Source organism: Arvicanthis niloticus, chromosome 27 (assembly GCF_011762505.2).
Source record: "Arvicanthis niloticus isolate mArvNil1 chromosome 27, mArvNil1.pat.X, whole genome shotgun sequence".
NCBI lineage: Eukaryota > Metazoa > Chordata > Mammalia > Rodentia > Muridae > Arvicanthis > Arvicanthis niloticus.
In genome coordinates, this window is record NC_133435.1 from 28,621,742 (window position 1) to 28,645,681 (window position 23,940).

Below are 23,940 nucleotides of genomic sequence, written 5' to 3' on the forward strand. Positions count from 1 at the left end.
AGGCGTTCCGGTTCTACCCTCCACCCACTCCATCCTCGGTTGGTTCCTGCCTGCTCTGCTTAGGCCAGAAAGGAGGCGGAACTGATGGTACGGCCTGATGTTTCCCAGCCGGACAGAAGAGCAGAGAGCACTGGGCGTCGCGCCGCGGGAGCCGGGGACGGTCTAAGAGCTGTTCCCGCGACATGGCTTTCAATTTTGGGGCGCCTTCGGGCACTTCAGGCACCTCTACAGCCACCGCGGCACCGGCGGGTGAGTCAGCCCTGGACCTACCTTCTCCCTTCAAGAAACTGAAGCCTTAGGCCCGCCCCCTCGATCGGATCCTTTCGGCTGGGGGTCCCGGGGTTGCCCTGCACTCGGGACACCTTGGGGGCATTTGGAAAGGGAAGGCGGCGGCGACGGCGGGAGGGCCGCGGCTGCTTAGGCTGGGCCTGGGGCTCGCACGGCACACTCGTCCCGCGTGGCTCGGCCGCCGCGTTGCTTCCCGCCTCTCCCTTCCCGGGACCCTGCGTCCCCTCGTCCACCTCAGCCTCCCGGCCCAGAGGGCCAAGGCTGGAGCCAGGCTGCCCGCAGCTCCCTCTGTCCCCTCCCCAGCCCGGGGGGATGCTCGGCCCCTGCCCCTAGAGTCCTTCTGTCTGTCCCCACCTTGGCTCTCTTCCCCTGATCGGTGCAGGTCAGGTTTGCTCACACTGTGAAAACCTCTTGCTGATTCTTGTAATTCTTACCTTGCTTTCTTTTCCCCTCCTCTCACCTTTTCACATTTTTTGTTTCTCTGCCTCCACGTCTATCAGGATTTGGTGGGCTTGAGACTGCCAACTCCACCGCCAGTGGGTTTAATTTTGGGGGTTTCGGATTAACCGCTAACCCTGCAGTGAACTTTAATATTGGCAATTTCGGTGTTTCTACCACCTCGGCGACTCCGTTCAATTTTGGTAACAGTCTGGCGAGTGCAGGTAGATACTGGGGTCATGTGTGTAATGAGTATCGGGGGCTGGAGTCCAAGAATGTTCCGATGTCCCTAGAGTTTGGGGGAAGAAATGGCGCTTGTCTAATAAGGAAAGGGATACATTTCCTAAGGTCAAATCAAGTATATTTCAAGTTTGGATGCCTTAAAAGATGTGGGTTTTGGAAAGCCTTAAGAGTTAGAATGCTCCTTTGTTGGGTTTGCATTTAATCATACAGAGCACAGCTTCAAACTGATAAGTTTGCAATGGAATTTATTTGGAATGGAATGTCTTCTAAATCCTTAGCTGTAGCATAGCTCAGCGTTTCCCTGGGATTCTTGGACTCCTGCAGTCATTTTTCATTTTTTATACATATCTCATCGGGATTTCATCTTATTGTCCTTGTGTTTCCAAGAGAAACAAGTCTTATACGAACAGCAGTTGACCTGTCTTGTTTTTCTAACATCACCGCAACACATTTAGGATGTATTTCTACGAGATAATATAATTGTAGAAAGAATCGCTGATTCTTTGCTGGATTTTTGGAAATTCTCCAGATGACATTGAGTTCTAAAAAGTAGGTTGGACATCTTTACAATCAAAAAGAAGATGATGAAGATTTTTTCTAAAAATCTGTGGATTGTTTGAAGATAACTAAAATTTTTTAGAACACAAATATAATGAATGTCTATGTCCCAATTTAAGTTAGGCTATGTGAGCTCAGCATATGACCTTTAGGAAGATCTTGATCCTCAGCTGCTCGTATATGAGTTTATTATCCATCGTTTATGTTCTGTTAAGCCACTCCTGCCCATGCCAATTATATGCATTTGGTAAGCATTACTTCTAAACTTACTTGGAAAGTTGGGTGTTTTTGTCCATTCACTTGGTTTTGCATTGTTTTTGTCACCTTGTCCTCTCAGTTGAATAATGTGAAAAATACTTGAGGAATTCCAAAGATAAAGCGACTCATTGGGAAATATTAGAAGTGGTACATATTATCACCCTTGGTGTGTTTATGTTTCCTAGTTTGCTTAAAATTGGCACTGGGCAAAACAAACCTTATTTTGAAATTTATGTTTCAGAATAAAACAACAAATAACATATAGTTTAACATATAGCTTAACAGCAACAAATAAACCTGTTTGTATTTGCTTGATTTCATGTCCATTTCAAGTTGTCGCTGTTATTCTGAGTTGTACAAATATAAATGTGTTTTGATTGTTTTCAAATATATTAATTAACTTAGCCTTCAGGAAAGAGCTTTAAAATTACATTTTTTGTATCCATATAGTTCTACTATTACTAATAGAGTATTTTTGATTATTTGAAACATGATAAGATACTGACTAGCATTTTTATTGGGCAGGCAATTCGAATAACATAGTTATTCTTTGAAAGCAGGAAGTTAAAAGGGCTCTAAAGACAGTACTTATTTTAGATGTTTGTCAAAATGTTTAGCTGACAGTATTTCAGTAGAATCTGTAAGTTATATGTGTGCAATTGCTTATTCAATAATTTTTAAAATCTGAATTGTGTTGCTTAAGAATACAGGGTAGTAGTAGACCACTTGCCTGCCTCCTGTGCAAGGTTCTGGATTTAGTACCAGCATCACAAAATTGATTAAAACTACTTCAAATTTTTTTCCTTTGGAATGGCATCTCATTGTGTAGTTCAGGGTCATTTAAAAGTTGTAATCCTCCTGCCTTATCATCTCTCTCTATGAAATTGCAGGCATATACCACCAAACCCATCTTCATTGCAATGTTGAAGAGGCTCTCTTATTACAAGAAATATATGCAATTCAAGTTAGAGTCTCAGAAAGCCTGGAGTGTAACTCAGCATTTAGGGTTCAGATGTTGTTTTGAAAGTCTTTGACAGCATATTTATAACTAGGTAACTGCTGCCGATACTTTTTTTTAAAATTAGATTGGCGTGTCATTCTATTCACATGTTGTTAAATATGCTGGGCTTGATTGTTTCTAGATTTAGTTAAAAATAGACCTTGTCAGGTTGCCAGAGTGCTATGCATGCCGGTGGTACCCTTGTGTCAGCTGCCACAATCTGATGCAGGCCGGTGGTAGCCAAGTCTACCTTCTTTGCCATTCCTCCACTTTTATTTTCCTATACCTCTTTCAAGAAAGACATTCTTATTTTATAGAGGTAAGCATATTGGTATGTTTCCTTTGAATAGTTGTTTCCCACAGACTAAGGAGAAATGTAAGCTAATGGAGATGTAATGTAACTCATAAAAATTACGATTGGGAGCCGGCAAAGCCATGTGCCACCATCATATGCTTGGACTACCCTTTAAACAGTTGAATTCATTGTAAAACAACAAAGTTGAAAAGACTGTGAGTGGGCTATAGGCATAGTTCAGGGTAGCGAACTTAGCCAATTGTTCACTCCCTACTGCTGCAAACCCCTATAGGTTTTATGCAAAGGATCTAGATTTCCTATTTTTGCTGGGGAAGGGGAGATGGTAGTGGTGACCTCTCACTTACCTCTATAGTAGCCTTCTAGAATCTCGAGACTGCTCTGTGTTTAAGGACTTCACTGTAAACAGCTCCACTGTCAGTAAACAGTCTCATAATTGTTTTAGTCTAAATCATATGGGCACTTGAATTAGGTTCAGTTAAAAGGATATGTATTGTATTGTACTATTTCTATCTAAAACACTTGGTCATTTATTTCTTGCATTGAGCTTCTGATTAGTAATGTAGGATTTTTTTTTTTTTTTTTTACTGATGTTGAAAAGAAAAGAGAAATTTAGATCAGTATTATAAGTAGCAACTACTTACAGAACAATTTGAAGACGCAGTTCCCTCTCTGTGCACAAAAGGACCCTTATGTTTTATCCTTTTTTAATTAGGTGGGTTTGCAGGATTTGGAACAACAACTACAACTGCAGGCTCTGCCTTCAGCTTTTCTGCCCCAACAAATACAGGCAGTGCAGGTAAGAGGTTGTCTTACGTCATCTAGAGATGTAAATATGGTAGAGGTTAATGTTTTTAGCTTACTCAATTCTAATTTTTCATTGAAAGGCCTTCTCGGCGGCACTCAGAACAAAGGTTTTGGCTTTGGTACTGGATTTGGCACGACAACAGGAACTGGCACTGGTTTAGGCACTGGTTTGGGAACTGGACTTGGACTGGGAGGATTTAACACACAGCAGCAGCAGCAGCAGCAGCAGACTTGTAAGTGGGAGTTTATCTAGAGCTGTAAAACTGCATCCAATCAAAACACATCGTCTGAGCTTTAAGGACTGTAAGTGTATTCCGGAGAATTCCAAAAGCTAATTCTCATATTTATGTGTCCTAGGCATTAGAAAAGGTCGCCTGGCATGAACTTGCTCCATGAACCCGTTAGTGATGTCTATTTAGGGTGTGGTTTATTAGATTGTGTCCAGGGCACATCCTTGTCGTGCGAGGCAGATCCTGTGCAGCCTCCACATCTCCCCTTGAGCACGCTCCATGGGACGAGCTGCTGTCCCAGCTTTCACCATCTCTTGCTTCCTTTGAGGTTCTGCCATTCGCGAGTAGGAACAGAACTCCATAGCTTTGACTTTCTTAGATCTCTGCAGGCTCCTTTCATATGATTGAATCAGGGAGGAAATCAGATCTTTGTCTTTCAGGTTTTCTGTTTGTACTTTACTGAAGTCATTCTTGTATAGTTAGCATAATCTGTCATCTGTGTCTCCTCGTTGTTGGGGACCTAGGGGTAAATTTCCTGCAGCAATAGATAGTTCAGTGTTTTATTTGTAAGACTGTGTCATAGGATATCCTTTATCATGCAATGTATAATAGCTGAATGTGTGATTTTGTAATGATCTAGCAGCCATTGCTAACCATTACTTAGATGAGTTAATTTATTACAAATTAAGAAGTACTGTTCATCTAGATTCTTTTGTTCATTTGTTGAATTCATCTGTAAAGAACTTTACTTCACCTGTGTGGTTTTGAGGTGTTTTTTTTTTTTTTTTTTTTTTTTATTTTGGATAATACAGTCAGCCCTGTGATTTCCCCATCCCCCCCATAAGGGCTTGTCTCTCCAACCCTTTGTTCTTAGGGGTGTATCAGCAAACTTCATCAGACTCAGCCTTCTGGGTCCTCTGTTTTTTTTTTTTTTTTTTGTCAGGCATTTAAACTTTGTCGGTTTGTTTGTTTGTCATGTGCTTTGGCTCATTGTGAGTCAAACATGGGCCTTCTGAAAGAGCAGTAAGCACTCTTAGCTGCTGAGAACTGTCTGTTTTAGTGCATTCACTCAGTTTCGATTGGATTATTTGCTTGATTTTTATTTTAATGTTACAAGTTTTTAATATATATTTTTGGATGTGAATACTTTATCGGATCAATTACTACCAAAGATTTTCTTTTATTCTATAGGTTATCTTCACTCTTGTAATTATTTTTGCTATACAGAAGCTTCTTCATGTCACAGAATCCCACTTGTCAAATTTGATGTGTGTGAGTGCACAAGTACACATGTGGAGGGCTTCCTTAATATTGGGTGTCTTTCTTAGTTATTCTCTAGTTTACTTTTTGAGAGTAAGTCACTGGATCTGCAACATGGTGAACTGGTTAGACCAACTGGTCAGCCAGTTCCTGGGGTACCCAGTCTGCCTCCCCAGCACCATGGACCGGTGTGTGCTGCTGCACCTGCTTGTGTGTTCAGATCACTGGGCCATCCTCCCCAGCCTGTTTGCACCTTAACTGCAGACGTGAAGGCTCTTCCTTTACACTGGGTCCTTGCTGACAGTTACAGACTGATTTCTCCATTTTAGGGAGAAATTTAGTTGTTTGATAACTGTTTGATTGTTTCCTGATTTTTCTAATCTGGTCCAGTAAGATTTAGTAAGTGTCTCTGCATCTTCTCTCTTCACCGAACTCTTGACTTTTGTCTTACCTGAAACCTGGTTATTCCCTGGGCATAGTGTTATCCATTTGCTCTTCTCTTTTTCCTTTCTGAGACAGGGTCTTACTCTGTAGCCTAGGTTGGCCTGGAATCACTATGTAGCCCAGGCTGGCCATAAACTCTGGCAATCATTCTACCTGTTTTCAAGTGCTAGCTAGCATTACAAGTGTGAGGTACCACACATGTTGAACATGTTGTTTTCAGTTTAACCTTCTCAGATACAATTTGAAGAGGAAATTTGGATTGGAGCACTATTTTGTTTTAAAGCCCTGCTTCTCTGAGATGCTGTCGGCTGTACTGACTCTGAAGTACCTGGTTTCTGTCTGCTGGCTCTGACCATATTTCATCAATCTGACTTTTTTGGAACGATGCTACTAGTTTGGGTTATCGTAGGATCTGTATTAGCCATCCCTCATCCCTGTACTCCAGAGGGGTCCATTGCACCTGAGAATACCCACAAGCTATTGCTCGTTTCACCTGCCTTTTAGCCATTTTCAATCTGGCCTTTTGACTTCCTCAGAGGTTTCTGGACAGTCAATACTTGGTGCTTTCCTTCTGTCCTGTCCTGGCTACACTCTCGCCCATATGTAAGATAATATATAAACCCATTCCATAAGTTGTAATACGGACAGCGGGGAGGGGCATTATGTGTTATTTTGCTTACCATCCATTGGGTCTAAGTTGTGGGCTTGTTTGTTTGTTTTCCCTGCTGAAGCTTTAGGTGGTCTCTTCAGTCAGCCCACACAGGCTCCTGCACAGTCCAACCAGCTCATCAACACTGCCAGCGCTCTTTCTGCTCCAACGCTATTGGGGGATGAGAGAGATGCCATCTTGGCAAAGTGGAACCAGTTGCAGGCCTTCTGGGGAACAGGAAAAGGATATTTCAATAATAACATTCCTCCAGTGGAGTTTACACAGGAAAATCCCTTTTGCCGATTTAAGGTATCAGTTGTGTCTTTGATCTTCATTTAAAGAGTGAATATAAGATACTTTTTTAGGTTAAAATGACATTAAAAAGTAGTTGTTTGGTTTTTTTTTTTTTTTTTAGTATTTCTTGAGAATGGTGTAATTATACTTTTTATTTTAAAATTACAAAAATTTATAAAATTAAAGTGGCTTTTGAAAAAGTATTATGTCTGATTCTGAGGACTGATGAAGAAGCTGTTGGCATGGTGAGCCGGCTCTGTGTGCACACCTGAAGCTCAGCTCTCGGGTAGACATAGGACAGAAGTCAGTCATGTTCGACTGCAGAGCAAGTCAGAAGCCAGCCCAAGCTCCATCAAACCCCGACTCAAAAAAGTCCTCTCCCCAAATAAAAAAATAAAAAAGCAGGGTGACATATAAACTTGATTGGAATATACCGATTGGCTATGGCAAGTGTCCAGGGCCCAAAAGTGACTTTTTGAAGGTGCATGAACTTACACACTTCTTTAGAAGTTGCATGTATATGGATAAAAAGCTCCTTTATATAAGCTACATTTTGCAGTGTGTAATTCTTCATACTTAATATTATGTAGTCTATACTCATTTAATATTACACTAATAACCTGTTTCATCAAGTTTTATTACATAAAATCATAATACAATAGACATTCTTTATATCATTAGTAACTTGACAGTTACTAATGTACATTAAACATATCATTTGTAAATTGTTTCTTTAAAATTTAGTTTAAGACTCATGAGTCAGATCTCTAGTGAAGTAAGTACGCTCAGCCCATCACTTCTGCAGTTGTATTTATGACAGAGATGTTTCAGTGTATGAGAAACCTCCAAAAATACATGAATATCAAAATCTTTCAGAGAAAATTCTTTAGTTGGAGAGGAAGTTTTAATTTCATTCTGTTTATGTTAGTCTTGGGAAATGCAGTTTTTGTCCCTAACTCGGGATCTCCTCAGGCACAGGGCGGTGGGAGGACAATTTACTTCATTACCATTTAGATCATTTTAGCAGATGCTAAGCCGTCAGTTCAACGTTTGCTATAATACCTGTGTATACCTTTGATATTTTATGTTGTTTACTTCACAGGCTGTAGGTTATAGTTGTATGCCCAATAATAAAGATGAAGATGGACTAGTAGTTTTAATTTTCAACAAAAAAGAAACAGATATTAGAAGCCAACAACAGCAATTGGTAGAATCATTGCATAAAGTTTTGGGAGGAAACCAGACCCTTACCGTCAATGTGGAGGGCATTAAGACACTGCCTGATGATCAGTAAGTATACAAAATATGGTGGTTTCATCGTGGGCCTTGTTGCTGCTGAAACACAAACCCAGCAGAATGTTTCTTTTAGGTGTTGATTATTGCGTAATTATAGAACTGTCTGAGGGGTTTTTCTTTATCCTTTATGATGAATTTCTGATGTTTGTTGAGCAGCAGGGATCTGAGCCGCATCCAGAGACTGCAGTAAAGTGTTACCGGAACCTTTAAAAACTGCTTCTGGTTTTTTGGTTTAGATTTTGTTACTGTTGGTATGGTGGCTTTGAGACAATCATGCTATTTTGTGCTCGCTCTCTAGAAATGCACTCTGTAGCCCAGGCTAGCTTAATACTTGGAGTGTTCCTCCTGCCTTTTCTCCTCCGTGCTGGAGCTAAAGAAGTGTAACCAGGTCTGGCTTGATTACTCTGCTCACCCATGGACCATGTGATTGCTCCAGTTCCCCGGCCCTTCTGTCATTTATTCCTGGTTACAATATGCTTGCTTACTTTTGGATAATTATGATTAAATGACTTATATTGTTATTGTTACTAGTAATACCCAGTGATTGACTCAGGTTACTTTCTGTGTCTTGGTTGCAGCAGGCAGGCAGCCCAAAAGCTATTGGCAGAGCCATGAGAGTTCTAAGGATGGAGGTGCAGGGGAACATAAGCATTTGATACAGAGCTACTACTGAGCAGATCTTCTCAAAAAATAAATTCTTATTTACCTACCTCATTCTGATTTTTGTCATTTAAGTTGATTTATGAGTGTGCCTAACAAACAAAACAAAGCAAAACAAAAACTTTTCTCTTAAAAAATCCATTTCCAACTTTAGCCAGCAGCACTTTAAAATAATACGGTGTGTTGGTATTTGTGGCCGTGGCTTATGTAGTCAGTATGTTATAAGTCTGTTGTTTTCCTCCAGGACGGAAGTTGTCATTTATGTTGTTGAGCGTTCTCCAAATGGCACCTCAAGAAGAGTTCCGGCAACAACACTGTATGCCCACTTTGAGCAAGCCAACATTAAGACACAGCTGCAGCAGCTTGGGGTGACCCTCTCCATGACCAGGACAGAGCTGTCTCCTGCTCAGATCAAGCAGCTCTTACAGAACCCTCCTGCTGGTATGCGCTGGAGCCAGGCCTCGTTGGTTATTAGTTCATGAGCTTATCATGTCTGCTTATTTCGAATGTGTTCTTAAATATTTATGTTTTAGTCAGCTGTAATTTTAATTATATAGCTAATATGTTTATTAGAAATTTTAGGGAGTAATAAAAATAATAAATCATCTAGCTATAGGTAAGTCACTTTGAAATGTTTTGGGTTTTTAAAATCTTTGTTTAAATTGAGCATTTAAGTAAAACTTAAATGTGTTTGTACTTAAAAAAAAGAGTTTAGTATCCTAAGTAGACTGATAATTCTAGGTCATTTCCCTTCCTCCAGAAGCACTGGACTCTGCTGACCCGGGCCTGTGATTTTACATGTAAGCATATGTACATGTAATAGAAAAAAGTTCTGCACTGTACATTGCTGCCACCTGCCTTTTTACTTACAGAATTTCTTAGTATTTTTCATGTTAGTATATGAAGATGACTTTTATTATAAACACTGTGTAGTATTCATATATATGTAAACATATATAAATATATATACACACACACATATACACACATACATATAGTTTACTTAAATTCAATATTGTGTCTGTGCATCCAAACTAAGTAGTAGTTACTATTTATGGAAGTTCCTCTTAGGACATATGGGCAGGTAGTTTTTTAGAATAAGATCTGTGGTAGCTGAATAGGGGGATCTTACCTGTACTCTCAGCCTTTGGGAGATGGGATGCAGAAGATCAGGAGTTTGAGGTCACAGCCTGGACTGCATAGTGAATTGAGGGCCAGCCTAGGCAACATGGTAACACTGTCACTCCTCCCACACCACAAAGTTCACTAGAATGAAATCCTGACAGTGAGATTTGAAGGACTCTTATGTTTGTTATTTTCTACCAGTATATGTGTAAGTGTGATGTATTGTTTCTTTCTCTCTTCCTCTTTGTCCCTGGTAGCAACAAAGTAGTAAAGAATTAGTACTCAGTCTGCATTGTCCTGGTGACCAGGTTGAATATCTTTTCACACTTGTTTGTGAATAGCCTTGCTATGTCCTTTGCCCCTTTCGTGTGTGATTTGTTGTGGCTTTGTGTGTGTGGGTTCCAGCGGTGTTACACTGTCTGCTGCAGGCACTTTTTTTCAATCAGTATTTATAAAATTTTGCAATGATTTTTTTTTTAAAGTAATTCCTCATACAGCTTCTGAATTTGAAGAAAGCATTTCTCATACAAATATAAACACAGAAAATTATATGTTCTAAAAGAATATTTTTATTTGTGGTAGGTGTTGATCCTATTATTTGGGAGCAGGCCAAGGTGGATAACCCAGATTCTGAAAAGTAAGTGTATCACCATTTCATTTTATGTTCAAACTGATGCCAGAAGGAAGGAAACACATGTGGGCTGTTGGTTGTATTGTTGCATTCAAACAAAGTTATTTTCTTTGCTTTTTAAAACAGTTCTACCATGGTAAGGCAGCATGCTGATCTGAAACTGGTAGGGATGGAGAAATCTGAATTCTAGTCACTTACATTTGCATTTACAGTGCAAGCTTTTGACTGAACTACATTTCCTCCTTCATATAATAGGAAGGCTGAATTCAATAATGTGGTAACTATTGATCTCAGTGCTGTGGATTTAGAAACTCATTGTAAAATTGCATGAAGTCTATTATGAAATACATCTTGTTGGTTTCAGCAATGCATTCTCCAAAGTGATCTTGCATTTCAGGTTAATTCCTGTACCAATGGTGGGTTTCAAAGAATTGCTTCGAAGATTGAAGGTCCAAGATCAGATGACTAAGCAGCATCAGACCAGATTAGATGTAAGAACTCACTTTTTCTCCTCTATCTTGAGAGTGGAAAGAAAAGCGAGTCAGCGAGACGTTACCATGTGTAGGGAACTAGTCCATTGCAGGTCACAGTTCCGTGCGTCTGCTTTCTTATCGGTAGCAGCACTCCTCCCACCCACATACAGACTTTTAAAAAATTTCTGTGTATGACTTTACCTACATAGATGTCTATACACCACATATTGTGCAGTACCCTGGGTAGCCATAAGAGGGTATCAGATACCCTGGAACTGGAATTAAATCTGGGTGTGAGTGTTTAGTTGAGCCTTAGTCCTTTAGAAGAACAGCCAGTGCTCTTAACATCTGAACTACCTCTCCAGAACCTTAAATTTGATTTGACATATTTTATGAGTTTAGATTTATAGCCTAGATTTATTCAAGTTCACTTTTTTTTTTTTTAATCCAACTGCTTAGTAGACCCAATCTTAATTATCTTCTAAAATCAAACAATACTGCAGGTGTTCTGACTGTGGGCTTGCCTCCATAGTCTTTCTTGGTTTTTTGAGACAGGGTTTTTTTGTGTAGCCCTGGCTGTCCTGGAACTCACTCTGTAGACCAGGCTGGCCTCGAACTCAAGAAATCCGCCTGCCTCTGCCTCCCAAGTGCTGGGATTAAAGGCGTGCGCCGCCACTGCCCGGTGCCTTCATATTCCTTTACATGCAGTTCCGATTTCATAAGACAGAAGAGTGAGCTTACTGTTTCTCAAGTGATCCATTTTATTGTCAGGCAGTTCTGTGAATGCAGTTCTCCTTTTACACTGACCCTGCATTTGTTTGTGTAGCCATTGTGTTTCTGAGAACGCCCGACAAATACTTACACATAATTATTCCTTCTCAGCATTTCTTTGTCCAAAAATTCCAGCATGGTTTCTCCTTTGGCATACTTTCTAGACACTTTATTATGTTAGGCCACATACACTGAATTCATGAGTATCACCTTTAGAGTGAATTGTTAGCTTCAAACTCACTATGTAACCAAGAATGACCTTGAACTTCTGATTCCCCTGCCTCCACCTCAAGTGCTGGGATTATAAGTCTCTACACCTGGTAAGACTTGAATCTTAATATTAACTCATTTCATTCTTGAATGACATCAAGACTGTATATGCCCTTTAAACTAATTTTAAGATTCTCCTTTTAAAAATCTTAGACATTTTTTTTTGGCTGATTCCCAGATTTTTAATAAATATGTATGATGAACACAACAACCTAATTTTGTCCTTTGTTATTTCATAATGCGTTGGTGCTTCATTAAAGACTAATAAAGCCATACCTGGTGGTACAGACCTGTAATCTCAGCTGCTTGGGAGGCTTAGGCAAGAGGATTCCAAGTTCAAGGCCAACCTGGCCAGTGTAGTAAGATCTTGTCTCAAAATAGGGGGCTGACGGGGGGTGGGGGGTGTTACTGAAATAGTACATCTTCTTTGTTCTGTCTTTTAACACTCCAGTAGCATAGAAATGAATTATGATGGGACAGTTATAGAATTAAACCTGATTGAAATGCTGTGTAGATTGTAACCTGCCAGGAACTAGTACATTTGTTAAAGTGCTGAGCATTAGGACCGGACTTCAGTCCCCAGAACCCATGTGAATAAAACAGGCACAACGGTACTGTACTCTCAGGGTCAGGGAGGCAGAGATGGATAGGCAGACCTCTGAAGCTCACTGTTCACCAGACCTGTGAGAGTTCTTCCATCTCAGAAAAAAAAAAAAAAAAAGACCACACCTGAGATTGTACCTTGGTTTCTACACAAACATGTCCATTGTACTCAAAGAAAATGTGTGTGTACACACAAATTAAACCTACCCTGTTAAAGCAAGATAGAATAGGGCAAGGCTGGAGAAATGGCTCAGTGGTTAAGAACATTGACCACTTTTCCAGAGGTTCAGAGTTCAATTTCCGGCAACCACATGGTGGCTCACAACCATCTGTAATGGGATCCAGTACTCTGTTCTGGTATGTCTGAAGACAGCTGCAGTGTATTCGTATACATAAAATAAATCTTTGGAAAATAATTACTTATAGTTCGTTTAAAAAAAAAAAAAAAAAAGATAGCATAGGGCAAAGTTAGGAGGATTTTAGGCCAGACAGAAAACGTCACTAACCAGAGACAAGGAAATGTATTCACTTTCAGGACTTTACCCTTCCCTTTTCCCACAGTCTTGATTACCCTTCCAGGTATTCTATGCCAGTGTGTGGACTATACTGGTCCCCTACCCTGCCAGCTTCAGACTAACTGCCTGTGAAGCTAAGCCCACATCCACTTTACCTCACAGACCTGAACGTTTTCCATTCATACCTGGTTATTGGTTCTATTCCAAATTAGTGCTCAAAGTTCCTTATTTCTGAAATGTTATTGTTTTTACAATATGTTTTCTCATTATTAAATGTCGCAAAGCTCTAAAGAAATCTTTGAATAATACTTTTTATTTTTTTGAATACGTAAGAGAAGGAAACCTAACATACAGAATTATGGGGCTAGCAGAGAAAGGCTCAGCAGTCCCGAGCACGTCCTGCCCCAGAGAAGCAGCTTTACTACTTTCTAGAACTCCACCTCTGGAGGAACCAGCATCCTCTCTGGACTCTAATGCACCCACACACATGTACAAAGAGAAAGAATTTAAAACATAATAAAATGGAGAATTAAAGATAGTTATATTTTGAGAGATGGATCTCAAGGCTATCTCAGCACTAGGCGTGGACACGTGGGTGTGCCTGTTATGATGGATCTCAAGGCTATCTCAGCACTAGGCGTGGACACGTGGGTGTGCCTGTTAAATAGCTGTTGTGTCCTACTTGATTTATCCTCAGAAACATTTCTTTCAACAGATCATATCTGAAGATATTAGTGAACTGCAAAAGAATCAAACTACAACTATGGCCAAAATAGCCCAATACAAGAGGAAGCTGATGGATCTCTCCCACAGAACCCTACAGGTTATAACTGCAATTCCCTAATGTGTCTAAGATGTTTTATGTGAAATATAGGCTGAATGATGAGGGGTTTTTGTTGTTGTTGTTTTTTTTTTTATCTGAAAGACTTAAAGATCATACAGGTGGGAGGTGAGAGAAAAATATTCTAAAGTTCACTTCTTATCGACAGGGTACAAGAAAAGGTAGAAAATCACCCATTCCTGGTTCAGAAAGTAGTCACATTTTGATTTCCAGGAAAAGGCATGTGACTCTATATTAATGATTAAACCAGTTACCAGTTTAACAGACAGAAGGAAATAACAAAACCTGGAATCATGAATTGTCATGAAAACAAGTGATAAACATCGAAGGGACACACGCAAGAGCCAAACCACACCAGATAGGAATACAAATAAGCTTGAGAGAGGGTGAGAAGCCATGGACAGGCTCAGTGTAACTGGGGGAAGACTGAAAGCTGTTTCTGTGGAAGACTACTAAAATGATAAACATTTCAGAGAGCGGGCCAGCATCAGTGAGAAGCTGGACTTAAACACAGACGACCTAAACACACAGAGACCTGTGAAAGACTTAGGAAAGATAGGTGATTTTCTAACAAATAAAAATTATCAAAAGTAATGTATGTCAAAGTGAAGAGATGGGTACCTACCCCAGAAGCAGGAAGGAGAGCTGCAAAAGACCACAAGGAGAACCCCAAGAGCTCCTCACTTCATGGTTGAGTTTTGTCTTACTGATAAAAAGCTAATTCTTGTTACTTTAATCTTTCTGAGGAAAAATATTGATGACTTCCATTTTTCCCTCTCTGAACAATTTCATTGAGATGTAATTCATATACCATATATTTAACCCACATAAAGGTTATATCATCCATGAGTCTGGTCAATTTAGGATGGTGTTATTATCCTACAGAGAATCCATTTCATGCCTCTCAGGAGCCGCTGACCTGTTTAGCTTACATCTGTTGGCAACCTTCTACCAGTGCTTGGTGCATATCTAACACAGAGATGCTCACATGGCTGGAAAGCTAGAAACTTTACATTGAACTTAAAAGTGACTAAGTCTGGATGTGATGGGGCATGCCTATAACGCCAACACTTTGGAGATGAGCAAGAGGATCAGGAGTTAAGGTCATCCACACGTCAAGCTTGGGGACACCGTGGGCTGAGACCTTGTCTCAAACAAATGATTTTTTTTTTCAGTATTTGAGTTCAAAAGGTTAAATTTACAAACAGCATTGAATTTTAATTGTGTTACTATATGTTCTATACAAAGGTATTTCTATGACATGAAAATCTAATTGGAATGTAGGCATACATGCACTTTATTCAAGAGTAAGCATAAAGCACTTGGATTTTTTTTTTTTTTAATGTTTTGGGTTTTTATTGTTTATTTGAGGCAGAGTCTCAGCTATGCAGCATAAACTAGTCTGAAACTCTCCTTGTTCCTCAGGCTAGCCTCAGATTTGTGATCCTCATACCTTAGCCTCCCAAGTGCTAGGATTTCAAAGCACCCCTGAATTAGTTTCCAGACAGTTTTTAACTACAAGTCCATACTGGATTTTTAAATGTTCTACTAGATAGGACTGGTGTCTGTTTTCTGTAGGTCCTAATCAAACAGGAAATCCAAAGGAAGAGTGGATATGCGATCCAGGCTGATGAAGAGCAGTTGCGGGTTCAGCTAGATACCATTCAAGGGGAGCTGAATGCGCCTACCCAGTTCAAAGTAAGCACTTCTGAGTCTGTCCAGCCAGAATTAATTAAGGTGGGTCTGTACCGTTGTCCCATTACATAGGGATTCTGCATTGGTTTGTGTTCGTAAGCATCTGTTCCCATTAATTAAAACTCCCTAAAATAAATTCTCAGTCATGGTTTCTTTGGCTTGTATTAATGCTTCAAATTAAAAGAACTGAGAGTCTGAACAGATGATGTTGAAGCCATTGTCTTTAGGAATAGCTGTGATCGTCTCGAGCTGTGATTGTTAGCATTTGTTTCTGACTCACTTTTAGGGTCGGCTGAATGAACTGATGTCCCAGATCAGGATGCAGAATCATTTTGGAGCTGTGAAATCTGAAGAAAAGTATTACATAGATGCAGACTTATTACGAGAAATCAAGCAGGTAAGTGTCAGCTTACAACTCTATATCCATGGGGATGGCTATCGTTCATCAGCAGAGAACAATACTCATACATACTCATTAGAATGCAGAGAAATCGTGACCTTCAGGCACCTTTAAGTAACAAAATATAAAAATCTTGCTTCCTCAAAAATTAAAAGTAGAAAGAATTACCATGTCATCTGGTAGTTCTACTTATTTTTGAGAGACAAGGTCTCACTATATAACTCTGGTTGGCCTAGAACATGTTATGAAGACTAGGTTGGTCTTGAACTCACAGAGATCAGTCTGCCTCAGCCAATTGAATGCTAAGATTCAAGGTATGTGTCGCCATGTCCACCTGGTTCTACTTCTGGACATATAAAGTAGTTGAAAGCAGGTGTCTGCACAGACATGTATGTATCTATGTACATATGTACAGAGTGAAGTGCTCCTCCCAAAGAGGAGGAGATTCTGACACATGCAGCAACATGGGTTGAAATGTGGGGTCATTCAAGGACAAGTGTATGAGTCCCCTTCCTGTGACACAGTGACAGACAGATGGCCAAGTACACAACATCCCTGTACACTGAAAGTGGTCCATATACTGTTACTCCAGTATGGAGCGATGCATCCCCCAGAATGTCTAGATAATGCAAGTGCTAGAACATGGGCTGTGGTAGTAAAGGTAGATCTCAGGCTCCCCACATCCTCCCAGTGGCATTAATCACAATCCAGAATGGTCTGTGTGTACATTAAATTGAGAAGCTGGGACTAGGGATGTGGCTCAGTTGGTAGAAAGCTTGCCTAGTGTTTATGGAGCCCTGAGTTCAAGCCCCAGCACCACATTAACAGTGTAGTTCATTCCTCATTCGGGAGCAGGAGGACCAGGAGTTCAAGGCCCTGTCTAAACATGCAGAGAACATGTTTGATTCATACTGTTTGGTTTTACCTGGTTTTAGGGTGTGTCTTGTGTGGCTGGACATGGCTGTCCCACTGTGCATGTCTTAGGTACTAGGTCCTGTATTGTAGCTTGCAGTTTAACAGAACAGTGTACTCATGCTTTTTTTTTTTTTTTTTCTTTCATTCTAGCATTTGAAACAACAACAGGAAGGCCTTAGCCACTTAATTAGCATCATAAAAGATGACCTAGAAGACATAAAACTGGTAGAACATGGATTGAATGAAACCATCCATAGCAGAGGCGGTGTCTTTAGCTGACCGTTTACAGACTTGTTACAACTTCTTGCTACATCAGGCCTTCTTTATGATGACCACATGGACAGGAAAAAAGGATCTTTTCCTCACTGGGATGTTTGAGGCTCCTCAGAAATTACTGTACATTAAATCTGAAGTGATCACCACAAAGTTCTTCAAAGAGACTCTTTGGAAAGTTTATATCTAAAAGCTGTATTTACTTTTTAAAAAGTATTACTCAAAGCATATATATATACATATACTGTGGTTCATTTTCTGACAGCGTTACGTGTGGTCACAGAGCCTGATGGTTATTCTCCATCCTTCTTTCCATAGCACAGAGACAGCTACTTCCTACAGAACACAACACTGAAATCCGCGCTGTCGGAGACTGTGCTGCAGAGTATACATGCCTTTCAGCTTCTGTATCTGTGAAATCAGCTGTGGGGAGTAAAGAAAATCCCAAAGTATTTAATGATTTGTGTGGTTTTCCTTTTGTTCTAGAAAGACTTGAAAATATATTTTTATATTATTTTACTTATTTAGAACTTACAGAAAATACCTAACCAGTTAGACTATAACAAAATCACCACTTTTGCAAGCTTTTTTTTTTTTTTTAATTTTTTATTTCTAAAAATGAAATCCTTAAAATAAATTGTTAATTTGTAATTTTATGTAATTCTGTCTGGTGTTTTATTTAAGGACTTGTCAGTGCTGACATATTTAGACTAGGTTAAGAAATGAAAGTCCTCATCTAGGGTAAGGACTTCCCCCATTTCTTAGCATCTGAAAACTATGGCTGAGTTCAACAGCATGAGCTTCGTCCACAGTCTGCCAGTTTTAAATACAACTTCTGACTGCAAACCGTGCCTGGGCTGGGGCTTGTAGGCCCCTCTCCTAATGCTGTCATGTTTGTGCTTCTGTGTGCTACTTTGGCTTACACTGAGGGCTGTCATGAGAGGGCACCGTGAATCATGTTGTATTAACATGGGGCGGTGAGGGAAAGTGCCCTGCGTGTAGACGCCTCGTAAGAATAGAGACTATAAAACTTCGCTGCTAGGATTTTGTAGTTGCTGCTGCCGAGTTTGTGCCATGGGTTTTTGCTTTTCTTTTTTTGTTTTCAATCTTATTCCCCGCGTGTTGTTGTGTGTGTGTTTTTTGGTTGTTTGGTTTGTTTTGTGTGTGTGTGTGTGTGTGTGTGTGTGTGTGTGTGTGTGTGTGTGTTTGCATGAGCTTGTTATCACTTTGGCTCAGAAAGGAGTTTCTGATGCTCTGCACCCCTTCTGTGGACAGCTGAGCACTTACTCAGGGCGAATGGCTGATGAGGGGCTCATCTCACCTGCAGCACGTTTGAATATGGCTCGTATAATGGAGGTGTGGGTGGTCCTCTAGGCACTGCCAAGTTCATTTGATGAGAAGGAAAGACAGAAGACAAATGCACAGAAGCAAAGTAACAGCTTTCCTGAAGCAAGTTGGACCAAGGGATCCCAGAGCTGGGAGTCCTCTGAGGTCCCCAGGTGGCCTCTCCCTGCTTGTACTCTCTACCAGCTTTGTCTCCGGGGAACAAGAGGCTGCCATCTTAGGAGCTTGCTGCTACTTTCCCCATTTATTTGAAGTTTGATTCATCACCTGTTGATTCTGGCATTAAATTCGTGTTAATTACTAACATTAGTAATAAACTTTTAATATTTGGAAACTAGAGGAAAACATTTAGTAAACTTAAAAGTTTTATTGAATCAAATCAAAAGTATACAGCTTTTGGATTTTTGCAATCCTAAAATTAATACAGAAATGAAATGTTAATCCTATGACACTACCTGGACCAGCTTTTTAAATTGTAAAACAAGGAACAAATATACAGTTCTTCCTTTATACAGTGAGTCTGTCCAAGGAAAACTACATTTTTTTCTCTTGACTTCCTGTGGGATCCTCATAGCATCTTTCAGATAAAGATTAAGATAGCATTTAAGCTATAGCTCGATGAAGTTTACAGCAGAAGCGATGAGTAAAATGGTGGATGCCGTGACTGGCGGAAGAAGTGTATTGCCAGAGGATGCAGAAGGATGGGATTTTGGACCTGGAACTGGACCTGGAACTGGAACTGGAACTGGACCCGGAGCTGTTAAGAAGAACACAGTTGTGGACATGTCAGTCTGTGGTCTGTACTGGATATCCTCCACCTAGAGCAGGTAGCACAGCTGTGTGAAGCAGCAGCAGCCCAAATGATAAGCCTACAGAGACACACTCAGTCAGGCACTTGTCGTATACACATGCGACTTCAAGGTTTCAGGCTACGCTTCCAGATGTCTCAGGGCACACTATTCTGGGTCTTTTTTTTCTCAGAATTCACAGTTTTTTAATCTATACAGGCAGCCAAGACAACTATTTCTTGTTCTGGCACACCAGAATTTCTTCACAATTCTCTTTCCATTTGCTTTAGATCATGGAATGTAAAGTTTAGCTCAAGTGTCTGGTTTCAAACACAGACAGCGCATGTGCTCCTTCACAGGGCTGCCAGTAGACAGCAGTCAACAGGTATAATTGTATCTTCAAACACTGAGCCTATAAGCTGGGGGGTGAAGCGGTGAGGGGCTGGGGGGCTGGGTAGTGTTGCCTTTGTATGTACAAGGCTTTGGAAGAAGCCGGGTTCCTTTCCTCTGGGCCAGCAGGACTATCAGGGTAGCTGGTTTTATTGCTTTGGACACTGGTAACTTACACCTTGTTTAAGCAGACTGCTTGGGGAAGGGAGACTTCTCTGGGGGTTCCTCTGACCAGTATAACCAGTCATGGTTTCGTACAGGAAGCCAAAAAAAGCAGCAGGAGTTTTCTTGCCAGAGTAGCCAACAGACATGTGGTCATGTGGCTAGAGGTGAAAGGGCAGGTCACTCCAGCATCAGGATGCTGCTGCAGACAGGTGGTTCATAGGTGGGCAGAACTGCACCGAGAAGCAGTTCTGAAGTTGTCCTTTTTTTTTTTTTTTTTTTTTTTTTTTACTGTTAGGAGCTGAATCCAAAATGCTTGGGGTAGCCTCAGACAGTGCAGCGTGGAGACTTAACCCTTTGTAGTTTTCAAGTGTGCTACACACAAACAAAAATTCCTTGCAGTGTTCATACAACCTGGAGCAGTTTGCCATATAAAACAAGTATATTCTGAAAGTTTTAATTAAAACTTTAATAAAAACTAAACAGTTTTATCTACTGTCTGCTGCTTCTTCGCTTTGATCTTATATGGATTAGTTTCATGTATGCCCTTAACCCAAAATTTCATATAGAATCTGCCTATTAATTTAGCCTTTATACATCGAGACATCTAACTGAAATATTAGAACATTAGAACATACTGACTCCTTGATAGGTGCATCTTACTATAAAGGCTTAATGAAACATTGTTTTGAGAAAGGATAGCTTGAGAGAACTGAAAATGTTCTAAATGCAGTTTCTAGACAGTTAATGGTCATTTAAAGGAAACAGATGGGGCTGGAGAGATGGCTCAGTGGTTAAGAATACTTGCTGCTCTTCCAGAGGTCCTGAGTTCAGTTCCCAGGAATCAGATGTCAGCTCACAACCATCTGAAATAGACTCTGATTGCCTCTTCTGGTGTGCTTGAAGTCAAAGCGTTCATATGCATAAGATAATAAATCTTTAAAAGAAACATGCCCTGACCACATCCACATATGCATCTAAATGTTATACTGCCAAGGTGCCTCAAATGCATGCAATATCACCTTTTAATGAGGAAATAATTAGCTTGACATTTTTATATTTCAGAGCATTTATCAAAGAAAAGGAGGTATTTTTTAACTAGAATTGTTGGCCTTTCCTCGACTTCTGTCTTTTGTGAAGGGTTTAATTCTACTGCTGTCTGAAAAACTGCCCCATGAATGTGTATGTGTTCATTAAATGTGAGGTTTGTTTACCAGAAGAGCTTTTTTGTGTGTGTATTGAACTCAGATTGCCAAGCTCGAGCCTCCTGTCTCTTGCTTACTGAGTGCTGGCACGTCACAGAAGCCACGTCATCTCCCTACAGTTCTGTCAGGCAGAGCTGGCACCTCAAGGAGGCCACTCCCACATCTGCCCTGTCTGGGGTAGCATGTGCGGAAGTCAGGTGATGGACTCATTCGATCAGAGTCTGCCTTTCAACCTCTGCTCCCAACTGCTATGCTGTACCACAAGGTGTGTGGCTAGCCTTGGAAAACTGACATTGCCATTTTTTTTCACTGATTCTAAGATAGATGGGTGTCAACCTGGCTGTCTCTTTTTACCCTCATCATGCCTTAATGGAGCTCTTCAAGGACTCTGCCTTGCTGGGTTAGATGATGCCAGCCTCTGAAAGCTTTCCAGGAGAGGCACAAGTGGCATTGTCCCCAGCCTGTTGAAGAAGTGAGGGCACGCTGACACAGGACTGGCCCTACATACTGGAAGGTTCTCATTCCCACCCTCAATAGTGTGTTCTTGTGACTACCATCACCCTACAGTTCCTGACTTGTTCTGGAAGTACAGCTGGATTCTCCTGTCCAGTATGGAGCCACCTACCCTTTTCTAGGCTTTAGCAACCTGCTCACACAGAAATGAGTTCTCAGCACACACGTGTGTGTGTGTGTGTGTGTGTGTGTGATCATCTCATCTTTCCCCCACCAACTCCTGCTTCTAACATCAAGATGAGATGTCAGAGACTGTATAGGTCAGATGTCTTTGCCCCAGTCCCTGAGTTATTTGAATGATGACCATAAAGAACTTAGAATTCCATGGGCCTCTACCACCCCCCAATGGAAAATTACCAGGCTTTTCATCTGGCAGGAAAGGATTTTCTTCTGTTTGTAGCTCTTTAATTTCTAAATGAAAAAAAAAATAAAACATTTTCAATTAATAAAAATGACAGTTTTTACTTTTTTTAAAAAGAAAATTTATTTATTTTATATATGTGAGTACACTGTAGCTGTCTTCAGACACACCAGAAGAGGGCATCGGATCCCATTACAAATGGTTGTGAGCCACCATGTGGTTGCTGGGAATTGAACTCAGGACCTCTGGAAGAGCAGTCAGTGCTCTTCACCACTGAGCCATCTCTTCAGCCCCCAGTTTTTACTTTTTTACTGCTGTGTGATACATCTGATAGTTTGTGTCATCAGATTCTCGTCAGTCCTAAAAGGTGGGAATATCTGTATTTTAGAATGGGAGGGAATCAGTAAGTAATTGACACAGAGTTACCACAGGCAGGCAGCAGAGGGGGACTGCTAACACAGGCAATCTATGGAGCTCACATTTGTTCCCAGGCTCAGCTTAGAGGCTGCTTTTCAGACAGCCACAGACTTAGACTGTGAAGACCCCGAAAGAGGGCACTGTGCGAAGGCAGAAAATGATGTAGGGAAACAAGGTGTGCACACTCTATTATCAATGCTGGTCTGGATCAGTACGAAAGGTTGCTGGACCTGCTTTCTGTGTCTATGTTCTGAGTTATCAATGACTATGCTGCTTCTGCATGGCCTATTGTTTAAATAGCAGTGTCTGGCAAAGGTCAGAACAATGGATATAATTTAGAACGTGCTAAATTCACAGGGAATGGAGCTCAACAGTAGAGTCCTCACCTAGCATGCAAAGCCCTAGGTTCAGTCCATCGAAGAATTAAGTGAATAAATAAATATATTAAACATGGCCATGCCCATAAATGACGAAATCTAGAGAAAAAAAAAATCTTTTCCGTCACTATATGATCCCAGGGGGAAGGATGTGAAACACTGGGTTGTGGTTTTGTACTCCTGTGAGGTTATCTGTGACAAGGGCGGTCACATTTGAAAGACGGCAGTTCTGAGGCACAGAGGCATCGTGACTGTTCAACACCGTCTGATAAAATGTGCCCTCTTGTGTTCCATCACCCTCAACATCATAAAGTGTTGAGGCACTTCTGAGGAGCCATGCTGGGGTTTCAGCTCCACACCTCAGCCCTCAGTGCTTGCCCTCAGCTCACCCCACATACATTTTTTTTTTTTTTTCTTTTTCAAGACAGGGTTTCTCTGAGTAGCCCTGGCTGTCCTAGAACTCATTTGGTAGACCAGGCTAGCATCAAATTCACAGTGATCCACCTGCCTCTGCCTCCCAAGTGCCAGAACTAAAGGTGTAAGCCACCACTGCCCAGCACCCCGTATACTTTTTTTTTTTTTTTTTTTTAAATACACACTTTGATGGTTTACTCTAAAAAGCAGGCTTCATCTGTCATAGTACCTACTGGGGAAAACTCGAAGGGAATTCAGGCATCGGGGAAGAAACAGAAGAAGACCAGGTCCTTCAGCCATGTGGTTGTGTGCAAGGTTCTTAGACCTCCAGGCATGTGTTGTGCCTCTGACCCCACGTTGGCATTTTTTTTGCCTTCTAGTGTGCTAACCATTGCTTATCAGGAAGTAGGAAAAGTTCTGGAATTTTCTTTCGTAAGTAGAAAAAGAACCTCCCGGAGCCCGGGTTGCCTCTGTATGGAGAGCTCTTTTCAGGACCCTTCTGGCTTTGGGCGCTTAATGGCACAGCTCTGGCTCCATGTGCCCTCACGGTGCACGTCCACACCAAACCAGAGTGAGTGGCACCTCACCGAGCTGTGCCTGCACCGGCAGAGTAGTGGGTTTTCCTACTCTCGGGTCCCAGATACCAGCTGTGAGCTTTTTTGCTTAGCTGGTCTAAGAAGCAGAGTTTCTACAGAGCAACATTAGTTTCAGGAAGGTCT

General features: G+C 40.9%; 2 protein-coding genes across 10 annotated transcripts in view; one reads left to right on the plus strand and one right to left on the minus strand.

Moving 5' to 3' along the window:
- Nucleotides 1-17,707, plus strand: Nup54 (nucleoporin 54). 2 transcript variants are annotated; one of them, XM_076926495.1, is made up of 13 exons: nt 44-249; nt 789-950; nt 3,814-3,897; nt 3,986-4,138; nt 6,571-6,797; nt 7,885-8,072; nt 8,983-9,179; nt 10,446-10,500; nt 10,892-10,985; nt 13,842-13,949; nt 15,546-15,665; nt 15,949-16,059; nt 17,128-17,707. In XM_076926495.1, the coding sequence occupies exons 1-13, from the start codon at nt 183-185 to the stop codon at nt 17,254-17,256; spliced, it is 1,695 nt and encodes a 564-aa protein (XP_076782610.1). In that variant the 5' UTR covers nt 44-182; the 3' UTR covers nt 17,257-17,707. The 2 variants fall into 2 exon arrangements, with proteins under 2 accessions (XP_076782611.1, XP_076782610.1); XM_076926496.1 differs by lacking the exon at nt 789-950 and having other exon boundaries at nt 1-249.
- A 718-nt stretch (nt 17,708-18,425) lies between these two features.
- The window catches only part of Art3 (ADP-ribosyltransferase 3 (inactive)), a 74,145-nt gene continuing 68,630 nt past the window's right edge, over nt 18,426-23,940 (minus strand). For all 8 annotated transcript variants that reach the window (XM_076926501.1, XM_076926502.1, XM_076926500.1 and 5 more), the window contains 2 exons: nt 22,010-22,063; nt 18,426-19,351 (listed from right to left, as the gene is read on the minus strand). In XM_076926501.1, coding sequence (XP_076782616.1) covers nt 19,203-19,351; nt 22,010-22,063 — 203 coding nt within the window. In that variant the 3' untranslated portion in view covers nt 18,426-19,202. The remainder of the gene's footprint in view (nt 19,352-22,009; nt 22,064-23,940) is intronic.